Source organism: Opisthocomus hoazin, chromosome 13 (assembly GCF_030867145.1).
Source record: "Opisthocomus hoazin isolate bOpiHoa1 chromosome 13, bOpiHoa1.hap1, whole genome shotgun sequence".
NCBI classification, from domain to species: domain Eukaryota; kingdom Metazoa; phylum Chordata; class Aves; order Opisthocomiformes; family Opisthocomidae; genus Opisthocomus; species Opisthocomus hoazin.
Genome location: NC_134426.1, coordinates 18,839,832 through 18,865,784, shown reverse-complemented (window position 1 = coordinate 18,865,784; position 25,953 = coordinate 18,839,832). Strand labels below are relative to the sequence as shown.

Sequence of the window (25,953 nt, the reverse complement as noted above, 5' to 3'; positions counted from 1 at the left end):
CCTGTCCCCCATGTCCTCATGCTCCCTGTGCCCCCACTCTACATCCTCTCCACTGTGCCGTTTCCTCCCGTGTCCCATCATGTGTTCCTGTGTCCCACTGTGCCCCCCATGTCCCTTGTCCCCCTGTGTCCTCCATGCTCTCTGTTCCCCTGTGTCCCACCATGCCCCCTCTGCCTGTGTTCCCCCATGTCCCGCTGTGCAGCCCAGCCCCTCACACCCGCAGGCTGTGGGGTGGCTGCCCCATGGCTGCACAAGAGGTGTCTGGGCAGCTGGGCTGGACCCTGGGGTCTTCGGGCTGCAGCGCTCCAAGGACAGTGGGACTGGAACAGCCCCAGGCGCTGGCTGGCAGGAGCCCCAGGAGCAGACACCCCTGCGCTCAGGGTCCCCGTCCCCAGGGGGTCCTGTCCCTGCCAGACGTGGTGCTGCTGGCAGAGGCATGTGACGGCACTGGGCAGGTTCTGGCAACTGAAGCCTCTGGTGCGGTTGGACAGCAAAACCACCCTGCGGGCTCAGTGCACGCTGCACAGCCCGCTGGGACCCCAAACCTGGGGAGATGTGGTGCTTCGCTCCAGGAGCACTGGACTGCCCTGGTTGCCTGGAAAAGGACCTTGACAACCCTCCCCCCCTCGCCAAGACCCATTGCTAAAATGGCGCCAAAAAATGGCTTTCTCTGCCTCCCACCCTGCCCACGGCACGGCTGGGCAGCAATGCTCTGGGTGCCACGTGCTGGAAAGTTTCTGCCGAGGAAGCGGCGCGTGCTGAGGCCGGGGCTATTCCTGGCTCCCAGCTGGTGTTTGGCTGAAGCGGGCTCTTGTTTTCAGCCAGGTTGTAATTTTAGCGAAGGCTGTTCCTGAGCAGCGGGGCTGCGGTCGGCACAGCTGCCCGGGGAGAGCGCTGGCTCAGCTGGGGGGACAGTGATGTGCATCAGCACCCCCTGCCCACGGCCAGCCCGAGGTGCTGGGCAAAAGCGCCCAAAACATGGCAGAAATGCTTAAACCCAGTGTTCTTCCCCCAGTGTGGCTCAGAGGAAGGGGAAAGGGCTGGGGGCCCGCTGCGGCCGGGGCGGGTGGCATTTGCTCAGGGTGGGGAGGCTGCTGGTGAGGGTGGCGCTGGCTGGGGTGCAGGATCCAGCCTGGGGTGCACCATGCCTTCCCGTCCAGTCCCCCCCGCGCTGGCTGCAAAAGCCGTGGCATTGGCACTGCTCACCCCGGCAGGCTGTGGAAGGGGAGGAACCCAAACATGGCTTAAAGTCCTCCCCAGCTGGTTGTCAAACACTTCTGTTTCCTCCTGAGGGCCCGGTGAGGACCGTGGCGGCTGCCTGCATCACATCCATCAGCCACCACTGCCACCACCTTGCCATCACCCTGCCACCAATGTTCCCTACCTAGAAATTTCATAAAATTAAGTTAAAAGCTCCACATCTTGGGAATCCTCACAAGGGCTGAAACTTAATGACCGTATTTCTCCAGATGAGCAGTACCAACCCTGTGATAAAACCTCTCCATCAGCACACCTGCCTGGGGAGACAAGGCTGTTTACACCAAATATGAGCAGAAAACAAGGGTTTGCTTTGTCCCCAGACCAGGGCTGAAGCTCTACTGGGAACTTTATTTTATTGTCATGCTAAGCTTGAGATGACAAATTTTTTGAAGCAGCTGAAAGGTGTTTATTTTTGAGCTTGTTCAGCTTGTTTACAACCTGTTTACAAACCCGGGCATTTATCTTTGGGGCTGTTTACCTCTCCCCAGGCAGTGGCTAGAGTTTGATGCACACCTAAATAAACCCCCGTTGAGGGGTCCAGCCATCCCTCCCAGTGCCTTCCTGCCAGCTGCGTGCCGTGGCGGTTTGCTGTTTTGACAGAGTTATGCAAATGCTCTTGTCTTCGCAAGTGCGCTTGATTGCTCAGGTTGTGTTTTCGACCACGCCAACCTCAAACATTTATTTATTTCATTTAATTCTCTTTCAATTGGAGGGCGAGAAACCTTGGCCTTGGGCACTGTGGCTGTCCCCATCTGGGGCTTTGACCCAGGGCTGCCTGTGGGGTGTTTCATAGTATTTAATAATTCATAACCTATAGTGTATAATTTATATCCCACATTTTATTAAATCATAACCTGTATTTTATTTCCCTAAATGGGGGAAGTTTGCTCTGTGTTGTGGGAGTCTGGAGGCGGCCCTGTGCGTGCCGTGGCAGGTTGGACTGCTGGACAAGCCCAGCTAAAGGGCTGCCTGGCAGGAGGCAGAGGCTGATTATTTTAACTCAGTTAATGAGAGAGGATTTGGGGTGACCTGGCAGTGGGGTGGCAGCAGGAGGCCAGGACTGGTCCTCCTGTGGCAGTGGCACAGAGGGACAAGGCCATGAGCTTGAGCAGTACCAGGGTGAGCCCTGGCCCCGAACCCTTTTTGAGGGGTCAGCACTGCCCAGCCTAGGGGCCTGGATGCACTGGGGATCACTGCGGGGGGGAAGTGTGCGTGCATGTGTGTGTTTGTGCAACTGTGTGTGTGCCCATGCTTGCAAGTGTGTGCCCATGCAGCAGCTGGGACACCCCACATTGGGCAGGGACCACTCTGCCGAGTGAGATGCCGCTGGGGAGAGCCCTACCAGGGACCCTCCAGGAGACAGGAGGTGTCACCCTGGGCTGGGGACGTGCTCCCTGGCACGAACATGCAGCCCCACCAGCCTCGGCACCAGCCCCCAGGCGGGTCCCTCGTCCCCCACCACCATCCACACTGCCAGTTTTGGGCAGCTTCAGGCTGCCCCAAAACCTGTCCCCCCGCTGCACTGGGTGACAGCCTGGTGAGGTGACAGCCTGGCAAGGCAGAGGCAAAGCCCACCGCAGTGAAGAGCTGGTGGCCATCTCAGGGCTGAGCTGACTCGGGGCTCGTCTGCGTGGCACCCGCTCACCTTCACATGTCAGCACCCACTGGAGATGGTTTCGCTTCCTTTTTTCAGGCCCCCCTTTCGAGTTTCTGATTGGAGATTGTGGTAGGCGAGGAGTAAATTTAGCCGGGGGATGCCCCGTGGCTGCACAGCTGCGCGGCAGTGCCAGTTGGGGAGCCGGGGGGGGGGCCAGGGCTGGCGTGGCACAGCCTGGGCTCTGCACAGCCTTCCCCCAGACCCTTCAGAGAAGCTACGTGAGTGGGGTGGGGTCGGGATAGGGTGCAGGAGCCACCAGCTGCCCCTCCGGGTGCTCAGGGGTGGCAGCCCCTCGGCTCAGGCAGGGCAGGGGCCATCAGGTATCACCCAAGCTTGGCACAGCCACAGAGCCAAAGCGAGGGCACTCCTGCTGCTGTCCCATGGCAGCCCCGGCAGGGTCTGGCCCTGCCCCACTCTCCCCAGCCTGGGCTGGGGCTATTCTTGTCCCCAGCTCTCGCTTTCGAGTTCCAGCCCTGCTGTCTCCAGGAATGGGGGCTGCTTGGGCAGCTGGAGCTGCCGCGGGGAGGGCAGGCAGGACCCCCCCGGCCCCTGCGGTGGTGCCACGTCACTCATGTCTCTCCAGACGAGGTGTTTCATCAGCCCCAGGTGCACTCACTCCGCTCCTGCCACGTCCCCACACAGGGAGCCCTCAAATTCTCCCCGCACAAGATGCTGGGGCTTGCCATGGCCTGGGGAAATCAGAGTGATGTGCAATGAAAACAAGCAAGCCTGGTCTGGTTTAGAGGGGGCAAACCTGGCTGGGCATGGTCCCTGCGGAGGGGCTCCAGCATGGCCACCCCCAAGTGCAAGGCCGTGGGTGCAGGAGCTGCGCTGGCCCCAGGGCAGGGTTAGAGGACCAAAGCAGAGCTTTGGCCTCCGGGGCCGGGTGCTGTTTTGGGGAAAGGGTTGCAAGCGCTCCCGTGGGCCCACACCCCTCTGCCTCCATCCCCACGTCCCTCCCTCTGGTCTTGGCCATGGGGCCCCTCCAAGCCCAAAACATCTAAACCACGAGGGTTTATTAAAGCCCCCAAACGCCTCGCTAAGCCTTCGCCTGCGAGCCTCAGCCTCAGAGAGCAGCTCTCGTCAAGCCCCGACCCCGTCGTGGGACCTGCCACCTCTCTCTGCAGCTAATTAAAGCCTTCCTGAAGCATCTCATTTACTAAAGTATTTCTCTCTCAATTTAAAATTAATGGCAATCCGGGAAAACAAAAAAATGAATGACTGTTTAAAATGGCACCGGAGACAGCAGAGCGAGAGCTGCAGCTGGGAGAGGCGCAGGTTTCGGTTTCGCTCAGCACAGTTGCTCAACAGAAAATCCCACTGAGGGCGGCTGCGAGAGCAGAATGGGCCTTTTCTTCCCAGGCACGGCTCCCCTCCCCTCCACGGGCTGGATCAGGCCCTGCACTCCAGTGTGATTCCCAGCAGCAGCTCTCCAGCCCCGCTGACGTGCTCATCACCGGCTGGAAATTCGCTGTGCTGTGGGTGGTGGGGGAGTATGTGGGCCCTGGGGCGGCCAGGGCCACTGATCAGTAATTCAGCAGATATTTCCTTGCCACTTGTTGCTTACAGAGAGGATTTAGCAAAATCTTCTAATCAATAACTAATAAGGTTTCCTGCACTCGGAGCTGGAGATGTGCCTGTGCTCTGCTCACCCAGACCCGAGCCGAAGCGAGACCCCGGCTTGTGGCCCAGCAGGACCTGCCCCAAACTGAGCCTGTGAAAAGCTTGGTTTGGTGTCCTGTAACCAAGGGACAGGCTTTACCTGTGGGACATTGAGATGGGTTTCAGGCCCCATGGAAAGCACTGCCCTGCTGCCCCCCTCCCCACCAGCCACCCCCCCAAAGTGTGGCACATGCAGGGCTGGGACGGAGGCTCCTGTGTTACCCGATCGTTCACTCCGGCCTCAGCTGCTGCTTAAAGGTGTGATTTGCCAACTACTGGGATCAATGATTACTGAGGCTTCAGCTTTCTCAGAGGAAAAAAGAAGCGAGCTTCCTTCCTGGCAGCAGGTCTCGGTCCTTGGGGCATTTTTGGCTGGCAGAAACCCCGGCAGCAGCTCTCCCTGCTGAAAGCCCTGGCAGCATCACAAGGCTGGGGAAGAGGATGCTGCAGGCAGGGGTTTGCCGAGGATTAATCTTACTTGAGCATGGAAACGTCGGGGCGAAAGAGCTGGTGCCGTCTCTGAGTCCGTGACCCCCAGCAGCGAGCCAGGATGAGTGTGTGTGGCCACACTGCGGGGACACTCGCATCCTGGACCCTCACCACAGGCACCGCATCCCGGCAGCCCCCCAGGACTAACTCTGCTGGCTCTCTGCTGCTGTGGGCTCTCTCTGCCTGGGAAACTCTGTCTTAAAGGAGCTCATCCTGAAGCACAGCAGGACAGATGCCTCCACTGCCCGCCCTTCCTTCCCCTGCTGTGACGCAGGCTGAGCATCCATCCTGCTGTTGGTTTCTTCCCTGGATCCAGCCGCAGCCCAGAGGGCTGTGATCTGGCCTGGGGATGGGTTTACTCGGTGGGCATGGGGTTTTCTGGCAAAACCCTGAGCCTGTCACCCCACTCATGGGCAGTGACACTGTGGGACTGCCTCCATGCAGGGCAATGGGAAGAGGGTTTGCCCCACACATGGGGCTGTGCCATGGCAGGGTTTCCCTTGCCCAGCTGGGGAGCAGGATAAAGCCAGAATAAAGCCAATAAATTTTCTGGAGAACAAGGTGCCTCTTGGCACCTATGGTGGGGTCCAGGCCCCGCTGCCAGCTCCCTGCTGAAAAGCAAGAGGGAAGGAGTGCCAGGGCAGACCAGAGTTTGTGTCCCCTCCTGTCTGTGCCCTGCCAGGACTGCACAGTGCCCACGGCCTCCACAGGGCTGGCACACATCCCTGCAGGGCTGGCATGCATCCCTGGAGCTGCTTGGGGTGCCTGGGGAAGGCTCGGGCTGTACTCTGGTGAGGACAAAATGGCTGGTGCAGCTGGAGAAACCCCAGCAGCTCTGGAGAGGAGCATCCTGGGGTGGCCTCAGGCACAGTGAGGGGTGAGGGTTTGCTGGTGGTCAGAGCAGGGCTGTGCTGCGGGGACTGAGCCCCTGCCTGTGCCAGCCAGGATGACCCCCTTCAGCGGTGCATGGGCAGGGAGGCAGGCTGGCAGAGGCCTGGGGCACTCAGTGCATCTCCCAGTGCTCCTTCATCCCCAGGGACTGCAGGGTCACTGGGCAGTGAGAGAGAAATGGCAGCTGTAAACAGCCCTGCTACTTCGCAAAAGCTGATCTTAGTGCACGTGGAGACAACACCAGCATGTGAATCGGGTGGGGGATGCAGGAGATGTGGCCATCCATGCAGAGCCAGCGCAAGCTTGGTGGCCGTGTTTGTTTGGGTGACCCCTGCGTGCAGGGCACATAGGCGGGGCGGGGTGGGAGGGTGGGAATGGTTTGGGCATGGAGATGTGGGGACAGCATGGAGTGGGGATCTGCTGTCTCCAGCAGCACTGGGGAGGGATGGGGACAGCGACAGGGATGCTGCTCCAGCCAGGAGCATCGGGCTGGTGCTGCAGATGTGACCATGGACCCGGAGCTGGCTTGACAGCTGCACACCCTGCAGAAATGCACACTTGGAAAAGCGCCTTATCTGAGTAGTGAGCAGCATCTTCCCATCAGAATAAAGTCTTCTGAAATGCTAAAACACTGTGTTGCCAGAGTTGCGGAGGGACACGGTGCTCCTTTCACCAGCAGCAGGACCAGGCCACCACTGCCCACTCCGGCATGTCCATGTAAGCAAGAGACGGATGAAAGAAACTGAATTCCACTCAAAGTTTCTCTTTGGTATTTGCTCCACAGGTAAGTTAGTGGTTGCTGCTGCAGTGCTTGTTCCCTAGGAGGCTCCACTCCCTTAGACGTTTTGCCAGACAAGGCACAATGCAGACAGCAGAAACTGTCCCCTCGGATCTTTTCTCATAGAATTTGAGTTTGGCAGAAGATTTTTGGTTTCATTTTGGCTTCATTTCCTGAGAAATCCTTACGTGGTTACTGAACAGCTGGGTAAAAAAGAACATTAAAGATCCGGGGTGGGCAGCTCCACCAGAGCTCTCCAGCATGGATTGGGGCATTGGGGTGCGCAGGGTGGATGGGGGCATTGAGGTGGAGAGGACAGAGGCACTGGGGTAGACAGGACAGATGGATGCAGCACAGACACATGGTCAGCAGCACTGCACAGAGCAGTGCTGCTTTCTCCTTGCAAGCTGCCGGGAGGTTTGCCCCAAGCAAGGCCAACGTGGGGAGTGCCCATCCCACAGTGAAGGTGTTGGCTGGCCCCCGGCCTTCTCGAGGCAGCTGACAGTAGGAGGCAGGGAGGACCCACGGTGGTGGTGGGGGCCCAGGTCCCTGGGATGGGCACAGGGGTTGCCCTGAGCGGGGCTGACCTCTGTGCCTCTCTGTGGGGCACTCCCCATGCCCGGGCTCCTGGGGTTCGGTCATCCCTCCTGTGCCCCGGTATCAACACAGGCTGGGGGATGCAGGGATTGAGAGCAGCCCTGCAGAGAAGGGCTTGGGGATATTGGTGGATGAGAAGCTGGACATGAGCCACCAATGTGTGCTCGCAGTCCAGCAGGCCAACCCTACCCTGGGCTGCACCAGGAGCAGCGTGGGCAGCAGGTGAGGGAGGTGATTCTGCCCCTCTGCTCTGCTCTGGTGAGACCCCACCTGGAGTCCTGCATCCAGCCCTGGAGCCCTCAGCACACAACAGACCTGGAGCTGTTGGAGCGGGTCCAGAGGAGGCCACGAAAACAATCAGAGGGATGAGAGACCTCTGCTGTGAGGACAGGCTGAGAGAGTTGGGGCTGTTCAGCCCGGAGAAGAGCAGGCTCTGGGCAGACCTTATTGTCACCTTTTGCTACTTAAAGGGGGCTTACAAGAAAGATGGGGACAAACTTTTTAGCAGCACCTGTTGTGATATGACAAGCGGTAACGGTTTTAAACTGAAGGAGGGTAGATTTAGACTGGATATAAGGAAGAAATTTTTTATGATGAGGGTGGTGAAACACTGGCACAGGTTGTCCAGAGAGGTGGTAGATGCCCCATCCCTGGAAACATTCAAGGCCGGGTTGGACGGGGCTCTGAGCAGCCTGATCTAGTTGATGTCCCTGCTCGCTGCAGGGGGACGAGGCTTGGAGTAGACGACCTTTAAAGGTCCCTTCCAACCCAAACCATTCCGCGTTTCTGTGATTCTGTGTCCCCAGGAGGCATCTGCAGGGACATGTGGCAACCGAAATCCTGGCTGGGGTGGGCACCCCGCTGGCGCTGACACAGCCTGGGGAGGGGGCTGTGTTGTGGCTGTCCCCCCCTTTACCAAGAGGCTGGGGAGGGGACAGCTCCCCCAGAACCTCACACAGCGTGGCTGGGTGCCCCATCCCCTGTCTGGGGGTGGCTCCTGGCAGCTCTGACGGGGTGCCTACAGCTGAGCACTAGCGCTCTCGGCACAGCTGTGGCTGTGAGTTGCTTTATGTGCAGGGCCTCAGGGAAGATTTCCTGGGGCTGTGCCAGGGACAGGGCATGTGGCACGTAGGGGACTAGGCTGACATGGCACAGGGTGGAAGGGACAGGCTGGTGCATGTGCATGTCCCGGTGGCTATACCAGCACCCCCATCCTGGGAGACAGAGGGGTGACCAGGGAAATGGGGACAGAGGCAGGGCTGGCCAGCAGACATGGCTGGCCGTGGTCCCACCACAAGCCATGTGTCCCTGCATGACCTGGTGCCCAGAGGCCAGCGAGTGAGGGACAAGACTGGCACAGCCAGGGCCATGTGCTTGCTGCTGGCGTGGGAGCTTAGACCAGGCTGATGCCCCAGGCTGCTCATCCCCTGGACCTGGCATGTCAGGGGTGTTCAGCAGGGTCCTCAGGGGCAAGCAAGAGCTCAGGAGCCCTGGGCACCCCCAGCAACACAGGTGTGTACACATGCCTGTGTGTTCCCAGCCCACCCTCCTCCATGCTGGAGCCACTGGGGCGATGCCGGGCACGTTGGAAGGACACAGAGACAGGGATGCTGAGCCAGCGCTAGTTCAGTGTCGGTGTTTATTTGAGTGACACTCAGGGCAGGGGGGGACAAGAGCAGGGGACAGCAGGGAGGGACATCTGTGTGGGGGAAGAGGAATGGGGCTGGCAAGGGGCCACTGGGTATGGCGGGCGGGGGCTCTCGGCAAGGTTAGGAGCACTCGGATCTCTTCAGGCTCTTCTCCACGTTGCCAGCCTCGTGCGTGACCTTGCAGGTGTAGGACTCATGGCTATTCCAGTCGGCGGCACTCAGTGTCAGGTAGCTGCTGGCCATGTACTTGCTGTTGCTCTGCTGCTGGGCATTGCTGGTCTGGATGCCACTGGTGAGCGTCTGGCCATCAGCCGTCCAGGTCACCTGCACGGTGCCGGGGTAGAAGTCTTCCAGCAGACACACCAGCGTGGCTTTGCTCTGCGTGGAGATCTCCTCGGTGGCCGGCGGGAAGAGGAGGAGTTCAGGGGGGGACTGGGGCCGGCCTGTGAGGGGGGAAGAGAGAGTGACATGGGGTCAGGGATACCCTGTGCCCCACCATACCCCCCTCCCTGCCTGCCCTGCCTGCCCCTGCTGTCACTGCCACAAACTCCTCACTTCCTCCACAGCGAAAAGTTTAAAATTTATAACTCTAATGCATTTAGATTTGGTACACATTTTCATATTTTTAATATATATATATGTATATTAAAAAAGTGTGTGTGTGTGTGTTTGTAATACACACACATATGTGTACATACCGTCTATATTGTACATAAGTTATATTTATGCTATATGTGTATATATGTGTCTATACACATTATGTATCATAGATTGCTCTATAAACAGCTCATATACATCATATATTTATATTTTATATTACATATAAAAGTATACAATATAATACATATATATGTAGTATGTATTGTTATACAAATATGTGTATAATTATATACCACTTACATAATATACATGTTTGTGTATTTATATCTCTTTTCATATAATATATGTTTTATATATATTATATTATTATTGTTTATATTATATTATTTATATATTTTATATAATATAAAACAAAATCTCTGGTTGGTTGCCATAAACTCATTTCTTTCCTTTTGCAACGCAATTTTTTAAATATCAAAATTTCAAAAGCAAACCGTCCTGTTTTCTGCCCAGTTCTGCTTTCAGACACTTTCAGACTTGTCTCAAAAAACTACAACCATGAATCACCCAAAGGAAGATGAAGAAAAGGTGTTCAGTCTTTCCGAGGCCGTTCTGCTGCCTCTTCAAATGTACAATGTCTCTATATCGGTCTCTGTCTCTATCTATGTCTCAGTGTCTATCTCTATGTGAAAACCACAAGGATTTCACCATTAAAAACTTTCTGCTGAAGATATTGGCATTTTCTTGATCTTACACCCCTAGTAATTTGGTTCAGATTGAGATTTTTGGTCAAACTCTTATGAAAATTACAGACAACGACACACAAACCATGTTCCCGGTAGCATTTTGAAAACAATCATCTCCATTTTGGACATGGCTTTCCTGGACAATGTGCTCTTTAAGATCCCCCTAAACACTTTTGGTTAAGATCCCCGGGAAATGCCATTTTAAGACCAAGTTGGATGTGACTTCAGCCAGCTGGCAGCCAAAGACAGGCTGCCTTTTCGCAGCGCCCGCATCCTCAGCTGCGGGACCTTGCAGAGAAGCCCCTGCTCCTCACTGAGGGCAGTGGACTTAGGACTAAGAGTTGAGGACTTAGACCTTAGACTAAAGGCTAATTTCTTTAACAAAGACAAAAATTGACTTTCTTCGAGACCGAAACCTGAGTTTCTGAAATAGGCTCCCTGAGAGCTCAAACACATTTCCTGGCCAAATTTTAAGATCTTTCAGTTGAGACAATACACCCCAATCCTCTGTGGTGTGCACCAGAGCCCTCCGAGTCCGCAGGGACAAGACACACCCCGCAGTGCTGCACTTAGTGCCTGTCCCCAAACCGGCAGCAGACCCCAGCCCACAGCCAAGTCCGAGAAAAAAAACCCAAATCACCAAAATTTGACAAAATGTCACAATTTCGCAGTGGGGAAGGAAAGACCGAGAAGAAGTCAGCGACTCACCTGCGACAGTCACTATAGTCCCGGACCCGAATATACCACACAGTGATACAGGGCCATGCAAAAACTTCCTGCCCCATGGCAGGAACAGTCCTGGGGCCCATGGATGTGGCAGGAGGATGGCGATGGGGTGGAGGTGCCAAGAAGATCCCAGCAGGAGGAAGGTGATGAGATGGAGATGCCCCGATGGACCCCAGCAGGAGGAAGGTGATGAGATGGAGGTGCCCCGATGGACACAGTGGGCTGCATGCATGGTGCTGGACGTGTCCCAGTGGATGTGTCAGGGCAGGAGCAGCAGGACAGACATATGAGGACAGCTGCATGTCCTTGCTGGAGGGGCCACGGGAAAATGGGATGGCTTTGGCCCCACCATCCCACATGGACCATATTGGCTGGGCTCTCCAGAGCTGCGGCCGTGTTGTCAGCTGCTCCAGGGACACACTGCTGCCCAGCACCACAAGCCTTGTGCGTGTTACAAGCCCATGTCCCTGCCCATGGCTTAGTCCCAGGTGAGGAAGGGCTGGTGGAAGCTTTGGGTGCTCCTAAGGAGCGACAGGCAGCGCCTTGCTTGACCTGTGCTGCTGCCACGCGGGTGGCTGTGGCTGCCCTGGGGCTGTGACCTGCCACTCCTTGGGCCACACCGTGGCTGTGGCTGGGGCCAGCAGGGACCACCTGCCATCGGACAGTGTGTGTGCGGGTAAACTTCATGAAGAAACCATCCATCTGTCCTCCCACTGCCCAGGAACACCGGAGCTGACATAGGCGCTGCGGTTTCATAGGGGATCCCACCGCCTGGCACCCGTGCCACGCTGCTGCCTGGCTCTGCTCTCCAGGGCAAAAGCAGACCCTGGCACAGCCCACGGCCTTACCTGGGCAGGACTTTTGGTGCCTGGCGGGCGAGCGAGCCTCCTTGCAGCAGCGGTGTCGGGGTGCCCTGTGCAGGGGCAGCCGGCGGCAGGGGAGCGGTGCAGCCCCAGCTGCTGTCGCACTGCGCCTGCCGCTGTGCCAGAGCTCAGCCCTGCACTCGGGGCTGGGCACGGGGCACTGGGCCATCCCACCGCGGCTAGATAAGCACTTCCCTTCATCACACCTGGCACCCTGGCGCCGGCAAAGGCACTGGTGCAGGGTTGCCTCTGGTGTGGGGAAGTTCAGAGCCCCCCTGAGCCAACGAAGCCTGCCAGCCATGACGGAGGGTCACACCCTTGCTGAAGGCCCCTGTCGCTGCATCAGTGGGTGGTGACCGAAGGCTGAATTCACAGGGGTTTTAGTTCTGCCCTAACAGAGCTCAGCACAGGTTTCAGCGCTTAATGCCCTGCCTGGGTTGGGAGGCCTGGTCCGCAGGCAGAGGGGAGGGCTAGGGCCATTGGCCAGCACTGGACACTGTAGCAGAGAAGCCCTGCCCGGCTGCTTTCTCCAAATTAATTTAGCTCCTGCCTTTGCTGCGGGCGGTCAAGCCAGTGCCCACGGACCAAACTCAGGGCTGGTGCAGCCCCAGCACCTGAGATGGCTCCTGCCCTGCTCCCCAGGTGCAACAGAACTTGGGGCAGGAGCAGGGGACACCTGAGGACCAGGCACAGACCATTGCAGCTGAAAATGCAGCAACACAGCGAGCTCAGGACACGGGAGCGAGCAGTTGACCTCTTGCTGATTGGGACCACGTTTTGTTGCAGCATCATGATCCTGTATGATCAAGGAGGAAGGACTGGGAGACGTGGAAGCAGGGACAGCGCTAGCTCAGGGTTTATTTCGATGATGCCCAGAATGAGGGGACAAGGCAGGGCAGATGGGAGGGATTCGGGCACAGGGATAAGGAAGGGCCCACAGAGATGGCAGAGACTTGCACAGAAGCAGGGAACAGGGATGGGGCAGACGGTGAAGCACTGTGTCAGGGGGTGTGATGTTCCAAAGCCAGTGCTGTCCCTTCCCCTTGGGGGTTAGGAGCACTCGGATCTCTTCAGGCTCTTCTCCATGTTGCCGGCCTCATGCGTGACCTTGCAGCCGCAGGTCTCGTGGCTCTTCCAGTCGGCGGCACTCAGTGTCAGGTAGCTGCTGGCCATGTACTCGCTGTTGCTCTGCCACTGGGGCTGGCTGATCTCGCTGCTGCTGGTGAGCGTCTGGCCATCAGCTGTCCAGGTCACCTGCACGGTGCCGGGGTAGCAGTCTTCCAGCAGACACATCAGAGTGGCTTTGCTCTGCGTGGAGATCTCGTCGGACGGCGGATAGAGGTGGACGGTGGGAGAGGCCTTGGGCTGGCCTGCGAGGGGAGAGAGAGTGGCACAGGGAGGTGGATGTGGAAGGAGGAAGGTCTTTAAAGTGTGGACAAGGCTGTACCTGCGAGGTTTTGGTCCTGGCTGGAGGCTTTCAGCGCAGCTCCGACCACCACCAAAGGAGCTAACAGCTCAAGCTCTCCGCAGTCAGCTTATTTTTTAATGTTCAGCCTAGCAATCTGAAAACACTGCTCTGGAGGTACGAGGCCCCAGCTGTCCGGAGGACACCCAGCACACGTGTCTGCAGGATTCCCTGTCCCCAGCATCCCACGCCTCGGCCCTGGGCCATGCGTGTGTGCAGGTGTAGCCAAGCCTCAGCTACGCGGCTTTTTGGAGGCTGAAGAGGCAGCCATCCTGCCGAGTGCCACTGAGACAGGAAAAGGCAACCTTGTCCTCAGCCAGCAAGCCCAGCCCATCTGCTCAGACTTGAAGCCTTCCACTTCCACCTTCTGTATTATTTCCTCATCGTACCTTAAAGCATACCTGAGAGCTTCTGCTTTGGAGAAAGAAATGTTAAGATATTTCTATTTCATAAACTCAGTATAGGCTGGCTGTCTGGCAAATATCTAGGTATACTTTGATCCTGTAACTCCTGCACTCGGACAAGTAGAACGAGACCCAGAGCATCAGTAGAGGGTCTACAGATTTGAAAGGACCGAAAATGAGTTGCAAGCAGTAAAGCCCAATTAGCCCATAAAACCTTGTTTCCTCCTGTCAAGGAAAGGCACACGAATATGTTTCACTGTGGTTAGACAGATGGAGGATATGCTACTATAACCAAATGGAGAAGTTGAACAAAGAAAAAAAAAACCCAGCCCAGGAAAAGCCTGTATAGCCCCTGGCATGGGGAAGACCCTGAGTGAGCATCAAAGCGACTTACTGAGGATGGTCAGCTGGGTCCCACTGCCAAAGAAATAAATGCAGAGACACATTGCTGCGCAGAAGGAGCCCAAGCAGCCGCTTATGCCCAGCCAGAGGCCCCGGCGCCCCGTGAGCATGGCAGGGAGGCAGCCAGCACCCCAGCCACAGGCGCAGCTTGTGCGGTGCTGCTTGCTGAGTTTGACAGAGTAGGGATGGTATTTGTGCATCCTCCCGGACCATTCGGAGTAGGGATGGTATTTGTGCATCCTCCTCTGACTCTTTGGAGTAGGGATGGTATTTGTGCATCCTCCTCTGACTCTTTGGAGTAGGGATGGTATTTGTGCATCCTCCTCTGACTCTTCGGAGTAGGGATGGTATTTGAACATCCTTCTCCGACCCGTCTCTCCCAAGGGATATCCAGCAGCTGTGCCACTGTCTTGGCTGAAATCACATGTCAATACCCCTCCAAACACCCTACACAGAAAATGCTTGCTAGATTGCAAGGTTTAGTGAAGGTGCCACCATGTTTCGGCCAGTCTGCCTTTGGTGGCCTTAAGATGAGTCCAACCCTGTCCCTGGGGAGGGGGTATCAGCTTGGCAGGTCCAGCTTTGCCCTATTTGAGCACTCTAGCACTCCTCGGCAGCACTCCTCCCTGGGCCGGGCTGTGCGGAGACCCCAGAGATGCATCGAGCACGGGCAGCCCCGAGCTGGGGGCAGGGTCCAGGCTATGGGCAAGCCAAAGGCTGGGGGGTGCGCGGAGCACAGAGTAAAGGGCGAGTGAGGGCAGCAGGTCCCAGTGCAGGTGTGTGTCGAGGGGAGACACGTGTTACTGCCAGGGTGAGCACAGGCGGAGGGCAAGCAGCCCGTGCGCTGCTGGTCCTGCCCTGGGCATCCTCCTGCCTTCAGGAGACGAGCTGGACGGTGCTGCAGCAGCCTTCAACGCCAAGAGGAGCACTTCTACCCATCTCACCAGGTTCTGTCGAGGTGGCGACTGCTTCCCAAGGCACTGGGGGCGGAGGATGGTGCTGCTCCACCAGCCAAGCCAGCTCCGGAGCAGCAGGGAGGAGCAGCATGCACAGAAAGGCATGGCAGGCATGTTTTCCTCGCACAGGAGACACACAGACCGCAGAGACCTGCAGGCTTGCTCCAAGCACCCTGCCAGCAGTATCCCCTGCCCACCCAGGAACTCAGCTTCCCACAGAGCCGCCCCCGGTCCATTCTGCATTTCCCATGCTGCTGCTCCTGGCAGGGCCCTGCCTTCACAACCCCTTGGAGCAGCAGCCCTTGGGTGAGGGTCCCGGCAGCATCTGACAAGGGCCAGGGCACAGAAAAGGGGTTGGAGAGGAGGCATCAGAGGCTGTTTGTAAAGAGGAAGAGCTGGGACTAGCAGAGAAAAGCACGCAAGAGATGCGGATGCCTACATACAGTTGCAATAGCCAAGGCAGGGCTGAGCCAGGATGGCTTTCAGCAAAGACTGATGAACTTCAAATTCCCCAGGGAAGGCTTGGATGCTGCCTTGTAAAGTGCTTTCCCAGCATGGTGTCAATCTCACAGGGCACATGGTGCTTGGCTGGGAGCAAACAAGCTCCTGGAGAGCTGAATTTCAATAGCACCAACTTAAACTGAAGTCAAAATTATTCAAATGCTGTGGTTTGTGCAAGTGGTTATAGAAAGAGGCAGAGTCACAGGACGTCCTGAATCACTCGAAAATAAGTGATGCTGCGAAGATTTTGTGGTTCGAGACACTTTTTGTGTTCCAGAGGTTTGGTTTGTCTCAGGGTAAGGTTTGCCTTCTTCATTGACACAAAGGCTGAAACCAGCCAAAAAAATCCCTGAAATTTTCCTATGCAAAGCATTTACCTGAAGCTGATGCCATCTATTGGGGACGACTGATTTCTGACAATTTCTCAGATTTCTATGGCGTTTTGGTTCCATTTTAGGGGAGGACAAGAAAGGGGAACGAGATGCAGCTCGACTGTCCAGCTGCTCTCCTTGGAGGGAGGTGTGGAGGAGGACTGATGCTGTGCTGGACGTACCAGGGGTGTTGGTCCCTCAGCACTTCCCTGACACGTGGCCTCAGCGGGAGCAGGGGCAGGTGAAGGGGTGCTGGTCCCTGCCGGGCACTTGGGACGCTGCGTGCAACTGCTGTGTCCCAGCTGCTGGGGCTGAGCAGCGGAGGCCATGCTAGGAACTTTCTGCTGCTGCCATGTGGCTTGCCCAATCACGCAATGGTGGAAACGAAGGGAAAGGTTGGGACATGCCGAGAAGCCTTGCAGTATAAAATGTCCTGAAATGTCCCTGGCATGGCTTGTACAAGCACCGATCCCAGGAAAACGCTTCCTTCATGGACGAAAAATCAGCACTGGCTGCGGGGAGCAGGTGCCCAGTGCCTGGGGGTTCCTGGCGCAGCTGGGCTGGGAGGAGGGCAGGGAGGCACCCAGCAGGGCCCTGGGTGCCAGCCGGGGGGTGCATGGGACATCGGCCCCACGGCGTGGGGCAGGGACAGGGCTTCTGGCGGTCATCCCCTCCCCAAATGACACGGCGTGGGGCACACAGGCCCAGGGCTGCAAGGAATGTCTGAGTTGGGACACCAGGCACAGCCACCTGTAGCACAGGGCAGCGAGGGCAGGGCCATGGCGGGTACGTGACCCACCATCAAATGGGGACAGCAGAGACTCCTAACCAGCCACCTGCGATGGTGGGAGGTTCTTGTATCACTTCCCTATTGCTCTGTGTCACCGTGGAGACAAAAGTGCTGCCGTCGTAGCCACCACAGTAATAGACAGCCTCGTCCTCGGCTTGGACCCCAGTGATGGTTAACGTGCCCGTGGTGCCAGACTTGGATCCAGAGAATCGTGAGGGGATGCCTGAGGGTCTCTGGTTGTCATTGTAGATCACAGTGACAGGGGCACTGCCAGGGACCTTCTGCTGGTACCAGCCAGCATAGCTGCCGCTGCTAAACCCGGAGCAGGTGATCTGGGCGGTTTCTCCCAGGTTCACTGACACCGAGGGTGGCTGAGTCAGGGCTGCCTGGACCAGGGAACCTGCAGAGGGAGAGGAGAGAGGGCAGAAGATGGAGGTCAGTCAGTGTTCCGCAGGCACAGCCGTGCCCGGGCAGCGGGACAGAGCCCCTGTGCTCAAGGGTCACGGGCAGGCGCAGCGAGTCTGGCCAGGGCACCTGAGCTGTGGGTGAGCACCGCGAGGAGGAGAGGGGCCCAGGCCATGGCGCGATCCCACCAGCTCTGCGTCCCCACGCCGATGGAGATGTTTTGCGGACCCCGACTCCCTTTTAACCCCCCGCCTGTCCAGGGCACGGCCCCTCCATGCAAATCTGACTCCACGCTCAGGGCCGCATCCTCCCCACGCCTCTCCCCAACTCCCTCCCTCCCCACTCCCGCCCAGCCCCACCACCCCAGATGCAGTGGAGCTTGTCCCCAGGCACAGCACGGAGACACGTCCCAGCTCAGAATCCGAAACCCGCCAGCACGGATCCCCGTGCCCAGCTGTGGACGAGGGCTGTAGGGCCAACGGGTGCGGGGAGTCGGGCGCTGGGGCAGGGTGCAGGGGGGCAGGCAGCGCCCACAGCTCCCAGTGGCAGGGCTGGGACGACGCCAACCCCCAGCACCCCCCGTCCCCACTTTCGGCATCTGCCCCTCCTGCGGGTGTCCCAGACCCCACACAGGGCTCAGCCCTTCCTGCCCTTTCCTGACGCACCTGCAGCCCCGCAGCGCTGCCCCTGCCCCTTCCCTTGCAACAGCCATGCAGCGCCCTGCCCCTGGGCGCGCAACCCCTGCCCGGGCACGCTGGGGCCGAGCGGCTGGCAGCCCTGGGGCAGACAAGGCCCCGAGGGGGCTGGGAGGACACCAAGTTGCACACGAGCCAGCAAAGCGCCCGTGGGCTGCGTTCGCAGGAGCCTCGCCAGCAGCTGGGGAGAGGATCCTTCCCTCAGCTCAGCACCCTCAGGCACAGCCCAGTGCTGCGTCAGCTCTAGGCTCCCCAGCCAGCGACGGCAACAGGTGTGAGCGAGGCCGGCCAAGGGCCCTGAGGATGATGAAGGGCTCAGAGCACCTCTTGTACGGAGAGAGGCGGAAAGAGCCGGGGTGGCTGAGCCCGAAGGGGGAAGCCTCAGGGGCATCCTATGAACATTATGTCTCCTGGGGCAGGAGAGAAGATGGAGCTGGGCTCCTCTCAGAGGTGTCCTGTGACGGCACGAGAGGCAATGCGCACAGTGTGGGACACAGGAAAATCTGCCCAGACATAGCAAACCCTTTTTTCTGCTGCAGGGATGCTCAGACACTGGAACGGGTTGCCCAGAGAGCCATGAAGTTGCCATCCTTGGACATATTCAAAACCCCCCTGGGACAGGCTGTGGGCAACCGGCAGTAGCCGACCCAGCTTCGAGCAGGAGGTGGGACAGGGGTAGTCTCCAGAGGCACCTCCAGCCCCAGCGATTCTGGGATTTCCCCCGCAACAGCAGCAGGCGGCACCTGAGGGGCTGTGGGGCAACAGCGGGTTTGTGTCTCACTGCCCCTGTGCTGGGAGATGCAGCGACTCTCCTCAGCACTGGTGTCCCAGCTGGCACAGTGAGAGACAGCCTCCTCGTCTTGCCTTGAACCCCAGGATGGGTAACGTGGCCGTGGAGAACATCACGTTCCCAAGAGTGCATATCCCCTCCCCAAGGACAGGGTATGGGCACAGACCTTGGGCTCTAAGAAACGGCCCACCTGGGACACCAGGCATAGCCGCCTGCAGCACAGGGCAGCGAGGGCAGGGCCATGGCGGGTACGTGACCCATCATCAAATGGGGACAGCAGAGACTCCTACCAGGCCCTGCGATGGCGGGAGGTCTGTGTGTCACTGCCCCATTGCTCCAGGTCACCAAGATAGCTGCTGTCATCACCACCACAGTAATAGACAGCCTCGTCCTCGGCTTGGACCCCAGTGATGGTTAACGTGCCCGTGGTGCCAGACTTGGATCCGGAGAATCGTGAGGAGCTGTCTGAGGGTCTCTGGTCGTCATTGTAGATCACAGTGACAGGGGCACTGCCAGGGACCTTCTGCTGGTACCAGCCAGCATAAGCATAGCTGCTGCTGTATAGCCCGGAGCAGGTGATCTGGGCGGTTTCTCCCAGGTTCACTGACACTGAGGGTGGCTGAGTCAGTGCTGCCTGGACCAGGGAACCTGCAGAGGGAGATAGGGCAGAAGATGAGTTTTCACCAGTGCCCCAGGGGCACAGACCTCCTCAGTCAGTGGGATGGGGACAGGACACCCTGTTCCAGAAGGTCCTGACGCCACACAGGGATACTGAACAACACACACTGAGCCCAAGGCCAGACTCCCACGGCCCTTGGGAGGATAGCTGGCAGAAGCAGCGACAGGCAGGGCCCGAGTTGGAGAAGGGACCCATCACACTGTGGGCGCGTTATGGGGGATCAGACCCCTGCACAGGCCCGTCAGCTCCTGGTGAGCACTGCAAGGAGGAGAGGGACAAGGCCATGCACGTACCAGGTCCCAACAGAGCACAGGGATGGGGTCCGGGTGCTGGGCAGACCCTGCTGTTGTGGGGCCATGGGGGGAAATCAGCCAGGGTCAGGGGCTTCCCAAGAAGGCAGATGTGCTGGGAGGCTCGGGCACAGGCTGAGCATGAGCCCCGTGGGCTGGCACTGCGCAGACACAGCCAACGCTGGAGGAGCCCGTGGGCTGCTCTTGCAGCACAACAGAGCAGCTCCTGGCCAGCCCTGCTCTGCCCCGACAGCCTCGTGCACGGCCCTGAGCTGCTGTGCCCAGGGGAAACTTCCCTTCCCAGGGCTTGCAGGCAGTGCTTTGGCCCAGCTCCCCCGCCCATGGCACGTCCCCACCTCTTGGTGATGGGGCAGCACTTTCAGCAGGGCTGAACCCCCCTCGGGTGATGCCCCGGGGGGCTCCTGGCGCAGCCGGGCTGGGGGGAGGGCAGGGAGGCACCCGGCAGGGCCCTGGGGGCCAGCTGGGGAGCGCAGGGGACCTCTGCCCTGCAGAGAGGGGTTGGATAGGGCTGCTGGGCTCATCCCTGCATTGCTTTACAGACACGGTGGTCAAACACTGGACAGGCTTCCTGGAGAGGTGGTCGATATCCCAAGCCTGGCGGAGTTCTAGAGGATATTTGGACAATGCCCTTAATAACAGGCTTTCAGGTTTGGTCAGCCTTGAAGTGGTCAGGCACTTGGATGAGATGATCGTCGGAGGTCTCTTCCAGCTTAAATTCTATTGTATTGTACTTATTCTATTCTATTCTATTCTATTCTATTCTGTTCAACTCTATCTGCTCTCCTCCACAAATGACAGGGGATGGGCACAGACCTGACGCTCTAAGGAACGGCCAAGCTGGGACACCAGGCACAGCCGCCTGCAGCACAGGGCAGTGAGGGCAGGGCCATGGCGGGTACGTCACCCATCATCAAATAGGGACAACAGACACTCCTACCAGGCCCTGCGTTGGCAGGAGGTTCTTGTATCACTTCCCCATTGCTCCCTTTCACCGTGGGGACATAAATGCTGCCGTCGTAGCAACCACAGTAATAGACAGCCTCATCCTCAGCTTGGACCCCACTGATGGTTAACGTGCCCGTGGCACCTGACTGGAATCCAGAGAAGCGCGAAGGGATGCCTGAGGGTCTGTTGCTGTTATCGTAGATGACAGTGACAGGGGCACTGCCAGGTGTCTTCTGCTGGTACCAGCCATAGTAGCTGCCGCCACAGCGGCAGGTGATCTCAATGGTTTCCCCCACATTTGCTGTCACCGAGGGTGGCTGAGTTGCTGCTGCGTGGACCAGAGAGCCTGGATAGGGAGAGGAGAGCAGAGAGGGGAGAAGATGGAGGTTAACCAGTGCCCCACAGGCACCACCTTCCTTGGGCAGCGGGACGGAGCCCCTGAGCCCAAGGGCCGTGGCCGGGCGCAGCGAGTCTGGCAAGGGCACCTGAGCTGTGGGCGAGCATCGTGAGGAGGAGAGGGGCTCAGGCCATGGCGCGATCCCACCAGCTCTGCGTCCCCACGCCGATGGAGATGTTTTGCGGACCCTGACTCCCTTTTAAGCCCCTGCCTGTCCAGGGCACGGCCCCTCCATGCAAATCTGACTCCACGCTCAGGGCCGCATCCTGCCTGGACCGCCTAGAGCACAGAGAGGCCGGGGCAGCACCAATGCCTTTCTGCTCCCCAGCGTCAGACGTCAAGACTGATCCTCCCATTCCCCCCCTCCTTCCCTCGGGTCCTGCTGCAGCCTTGCCCCCTGCCTGGCCCTTCTCCTGCCTGGTCTTGGCCTTGGGTGAGCAGAGCACCCAGTGCCCAGCACCACGCCTTCAGGCTCTGTCCCACAGCCCAACACCATCCGGATGGGCTCCAGCCTCTCACCGACAGTCCCCAGGGAACGTCGGCTGCCTGTGGGGCAGCTGCAGTGGGCAGTGTCCCTGGGCATGTGTTGTGGATTTGCATGAAAAGGTTTTGGTAGCGGGGGGGGCTATAGGGGTGGCTTCTGTGAGAAGTTGCTAGAAGCTTCCCCCATGTCTGATAGAGCCAATGCCAGCTGGCTCTAAGATGGACTCACCGCTGGCCAAGGCCAAGCCAATCCGCAACAGTGGTAGCGCCTCTGTGATAAAATATTTAAGAAGGGAGAAAAAAAACCTGCAGTCAAAATGGCAGTCGAGAGAGAGGAGTGAGACTATGTGAGAGAAACAACTCTGCAGACACCAAGGTCAGTGAAGAAGGAGGGGGAAGAGATGCTCCAGATGCCAGAACAGAGATTTTTCCCCTGCAGCCCGTGATGAAGACCACGGGGAGGCAGGCACCCCGTGGGAAGGACCCATGCTGGGGCAGTTTGTGAAGAGCTGCAGCCCGTGGGAAGGACTCACGCTGGAGAATTTTGTGGAGAACTGTCTCCCCTGAGAGGGACCTCACGCTGGAGCAGGGGCAGAGTGTGAGGAGTCCTCCCCTGAGGAGGAAGGAGTGGCAGAGACAACGTGTGATGAACTGACCGCAACCCCCATTCCCTGTCCCCCTGTGCCGCTCGGGGGGGAGGAGGTAGAAAAATGGAAGTGAGCCCAGGAAGATGGCACGGGTGGGGGGAAGGCTTTTCAAGATTTAGTTTTATGTCTCATTATGCTACTCTGAATTGATTGGTGATAAATTAAACTTCCTTTTCTCCCCAAGTTCAATCTGTTTTGCCCGTGACAGTAAATGGTGAGTGATCTCTCCCTGTCCTTATCTCGTCCCACGAGCCTTTCATCATATTTTTTCTTGCCTGTCCAGCTGAGGTGGGGCAGTGACAGAGCTGCTTTGGTGGGCACCTGGCATTTATCCAGTCCAAACCAAAGCAGCATGGAGCCGCAAGCTTCCCTGGCCTGCAGCCCTTGGTAGACTGTCGGCTGCCCAGGCTTCCCACCAGCACCACTTTGCTCTCCCAAACTCCTCATCCTGGGGGTTGGAGGTCAAGCTTTGTCCTGGCTGCTCGTCCGGCAGCACGGTCCTGCCTGTCTGTGATGGGGCTGAGCTTTCAGCAGGCTGAACTCCCCAGCAGGTTTGCCCAGGACCAGGGCACAGACCTTGCTGTGGGCAGGTCAAGCCCAAGCATGGCCAGGCACCCCTCTCCTGCAGCCCAGCCCAGGTGGGCTCCCCCAGCCTGCACCCAGACGCACCGGTCACCCCAAACCAATGGCTACGGCTCCTCAGCCCATACCTACCCCTGCCCAGGACTTCAGTGTCCCACAGCACAAGGGCCTCTGCAACAGCCCAGCAGCACCACGCTCCCTCCGTGCTGCGTGGCTGCAGTCAGAGCCCTTTGGCTGCCGGAGCAGTCAGACATTTCCATGCCGGTGCTCGCACAGAGCCGTGCCAGCTGGACACCTCCAGGCCAAGGAAAAGCCCGTCAGCAACCACAGCGCGTCACAGCAGCTCCAGGTCCAAGGGAAGGGGAGAGGGTGGTGGGGAGCAGGTGCCAGTGACAAGAGGGGCCGTGGTGCAGGAAGGCACAGGGGCAGGTGCAGGGCTGCTTGGGGTCATCCCCTCCGCAATGACAGGGGATGGGCACAGACCTGGGGCTCTAAGCAATGGCTGAGCAGGGACGCCAGCCACAACCACCTGCAGCAGAGGGCAACAAGGTCAGGGCCATGATGGGGACCTGGACCACCATCAAATGGGGACAACAGATACTCCCAACCAGCTCCGGTGATGGTGGGAGCTTTCTGTGTCACTGCCCCATTGCTCCATGTCACCATTATAGCTGCTGTCGGCACCACCACAGTAACAGAGAGCCTCATTCCTCGGCATGGACCCCAGTGATGGTTAACGTGCCTGTGGTGCTGGATCTGGATCCACAGAATCGTGAAGGGATGTCCAAGGGTCTCTTGTTGCTGTTGTAGATCACAGTGATGGGGGCATCGCCGGGGACCTTTTGCTTGTGACAGCCAACACGTAGCTGCTGCTAAACCCGGAGCAGGTGATCTGGGCAGTTTTTCCCAGGTTCACTGACACCGAGGGTGGCTGAGTCAGTGCTGCCTGGACCAGGGAACCTGCAGAGGGAGAGGAGAAAGCGGAGAAGACGGGGGTCAGCCAGTGTCCCGCAGGCACAGCCCTGCCCGGGCAGTGGGACAGGGATAGGACCCCTGTGCTCAAAGTCCCCATCTGGGCACAGTAAATCTGGCCAGGGCACCTCAGCGGTGGGTGAGCACCATGATGAGAAGAGGGACAAAGCCACCCAGGCACCTGGTCCCAACACATGACCAGGAACGCAGGCTGCTGGGCAGCCCCTTGCTGTCGTGGGGCCATGGTGGGATATTGGCCAGAGTGAGGGGCTCCTGCACAGGCTGAGCATGAGCTCTGTGGGCTGGCACTGGGCAAAACACAGCCCTTGGTGCCAGCCGGGGAGCGCAGGGGACCTCAGCCCTGCAGCTCAAGGCAGGCACGGGGCTGCTGGTAGTTATCTCCTTACCGAATGACAGGGCATGGGCACAGACCTAGGGATCCAAGGAATGTCCGAGCAGGACACCAGGCACAGCCACCTGAAGAATAGGGCAGCAAGGGCAGGGCCATGGCATGGATCTGCCACCATCAACTGAGGACAGCAGTGACTCCTAACTGGCCCCTGTGACGGTGAGATGTTCTTGTATCACTTCCCTATTGCTCTGTGTCACCGTGGCACCAGTACTGCTGCTGTCGTAGCTTCCACAGTAATAGACAGCTTCGTCCTCGGCTTGGACCCCAGTGATGGTTAACGTGCCCGTGGTGCCAGACTTGGATCCGGAGAATCGTGAAGGGATGCCCGAGGGTCTCTTGTCGTTAGCGTAGATCACAGTTACAGGGGCACTGCCAGGGACCTTCTGCTGGAACCAGCCATAGCTGTAGCTCCTCCTGGAGCAGGTGATCTGGGCGGTTTCTCCCAGGTTCACTGACACCGAGGGTGGCTGAGTCAGCACTGCCTGGACCAGGGAACCTGCAGAGGGAGAGGAGAGAGGGCAGAAGATGGAGGTCAGCCAGTGTTCCGCAGGCACAGCCCTGCCCGGGCAGCGGGACGGAGCCCCTGTGCCCAAGGGCCACGGCCAGGCGCTGAGGAGGGCCAGGGCTGGCGTGGCACAGCCTGGGCTCTGCATAGCCTTCCCCCAGACCCTTCAGAGAAGCTACGTGAGTGGGGGGTGGGGGTCGGGATGGGGTGCAGGAGCCACCAGCTGCCCCTCCGGGTGCTCAGGGGTGGCAGCCCCTCGGCTCAGGCAGGGCAGGGGCCATCAGGTATCACCCAAGCTTGGCACAGCCACAGAGCCAAAGCGAGGGCACTCCTGCTGCTGTCCCATGGCAGCCCCGGCAGGGTCTGGCCCTGCCCCACTCCCCCCAGCCTGGGCTGGGGCTATTCTTGTCCCCAGCTCTCGCTTTCGAGTTCCAGCCCTGCTGTCTCCAGGAATGGGGGCTGCTTGGGCAGCTGGAGCTGCCGCGGGGAGGGCAGGCAGGACCCCCCCGGCCCCTGCGGTGGTGCCACGTCACTCATGTCTCTCCAGACGAGGTGTTTCATCAGCCCCAGGTGCACTCACTCCGCTCCTGCCACGTCCCCACACAGGGAGCCCTCAAATTCTCCCCGCACAAGATGCTGGGGCTTGCCATGGCCTGGGGAAATCAGAGTGATGTGCAATGAAAACAAGCAAGCCTGGTCTGGTTTAGAGGGGGCAAACCTGGCTGGGCATGGTCCCTGCGGAGGGGCTCCAGCATGGCCACCCCCAAGTGCAAGGCCGTGGGTGCAGGAGCTGCGCTGGCCCCAGGGCAGGGTTAGAGGACCAAAGCAGAGCTTTGCCCTCCGGGGCCGGGTGCTGTTTTGGGGAAAGGGTTGCAAGCGCTCCCGTGGGCCCACACCCCTCTGCCTCCATCCCCACATCCCTCCCTCTGGTCTTGGCCATGGGGCCCCTCCAAGCCCAAAACATCTAAACCACGAGGGTTTATTAAAGCCCCCAAACGCCTCGCTAAGCCTTCGCCTGTGAGCCTCAGCCTCAGAGAGCAGCTCTCGTCAAGCCCCGACCCCGTCGTGGGACCTGCCACCTCTCTCTGCAGCTAATTAAAGCCTTCCTGAAGCATCTCATTTACTAAAGTATTTCTCTCTCAATTTAAAATTAATGGCAATCCGGGAAAACAAAAAAATGAATGACTGTTTAAAATGGCACCGGAGACAGCAGAGCGAGAGCTGCAGCTGGGAGAGGCGCAGGTTTCAGTTTCGCTCAGCACAGTTGCTCAACAGAAAATCCCACTGAGGGCGGCTGCGAGAGCAGAATGGGCCTTTTCTTCC

At 58.6% G+C, this 25,953-nt stretch overlaps 1 protein-coding gene and 1 pseudogene across 1 annotated transcript; both read right to left on the bottom strand.

Moving 5' to 3' along the window:
• Positions 1 to 8,956: 8,956 nt before the first annotated feature.
• On the bottom strand, positions 8,957 to 17,409 carry LOC142362976 (uncharacterized). The gene is made up of 8 exons (XM_075434442.1): positions 17,342 to 17,409; positions 16,911 to 17,207; positions 14,182 to 14,214; positions 12,979 to 13,288; positions 11,904 to 12,208; positions 11,405 to 11,768; positions 11,038 to 11,291; positions 8,957 to 9,426 (listed from the first exon to the last, which is right to left on the bottom strand). Exons 1-8 carry the CDS (start codon positions 17,385 to 17,387, stop codon positions 9,104 to 9,106), a joined length of 1,932 nt encoding a protein of 643 aa, XP_075290557.1. The 5' UTR covers positions 17,388 to 17,409; the 3' UTR covers positions 8,957 to 9,103.
• A 1,574-nt stretch (positions 17,410 to 18,983) lies between these two features.
• On the bottom strand, positions 18,984 to 21,163 carry LOC142362975 (immunoglobulin lambda-1 light chain-like; annotated as a pseudogene).
• Between the last annotated feature and the right edge of the window lie 4,790 nt (positions 21,164 to 25,953).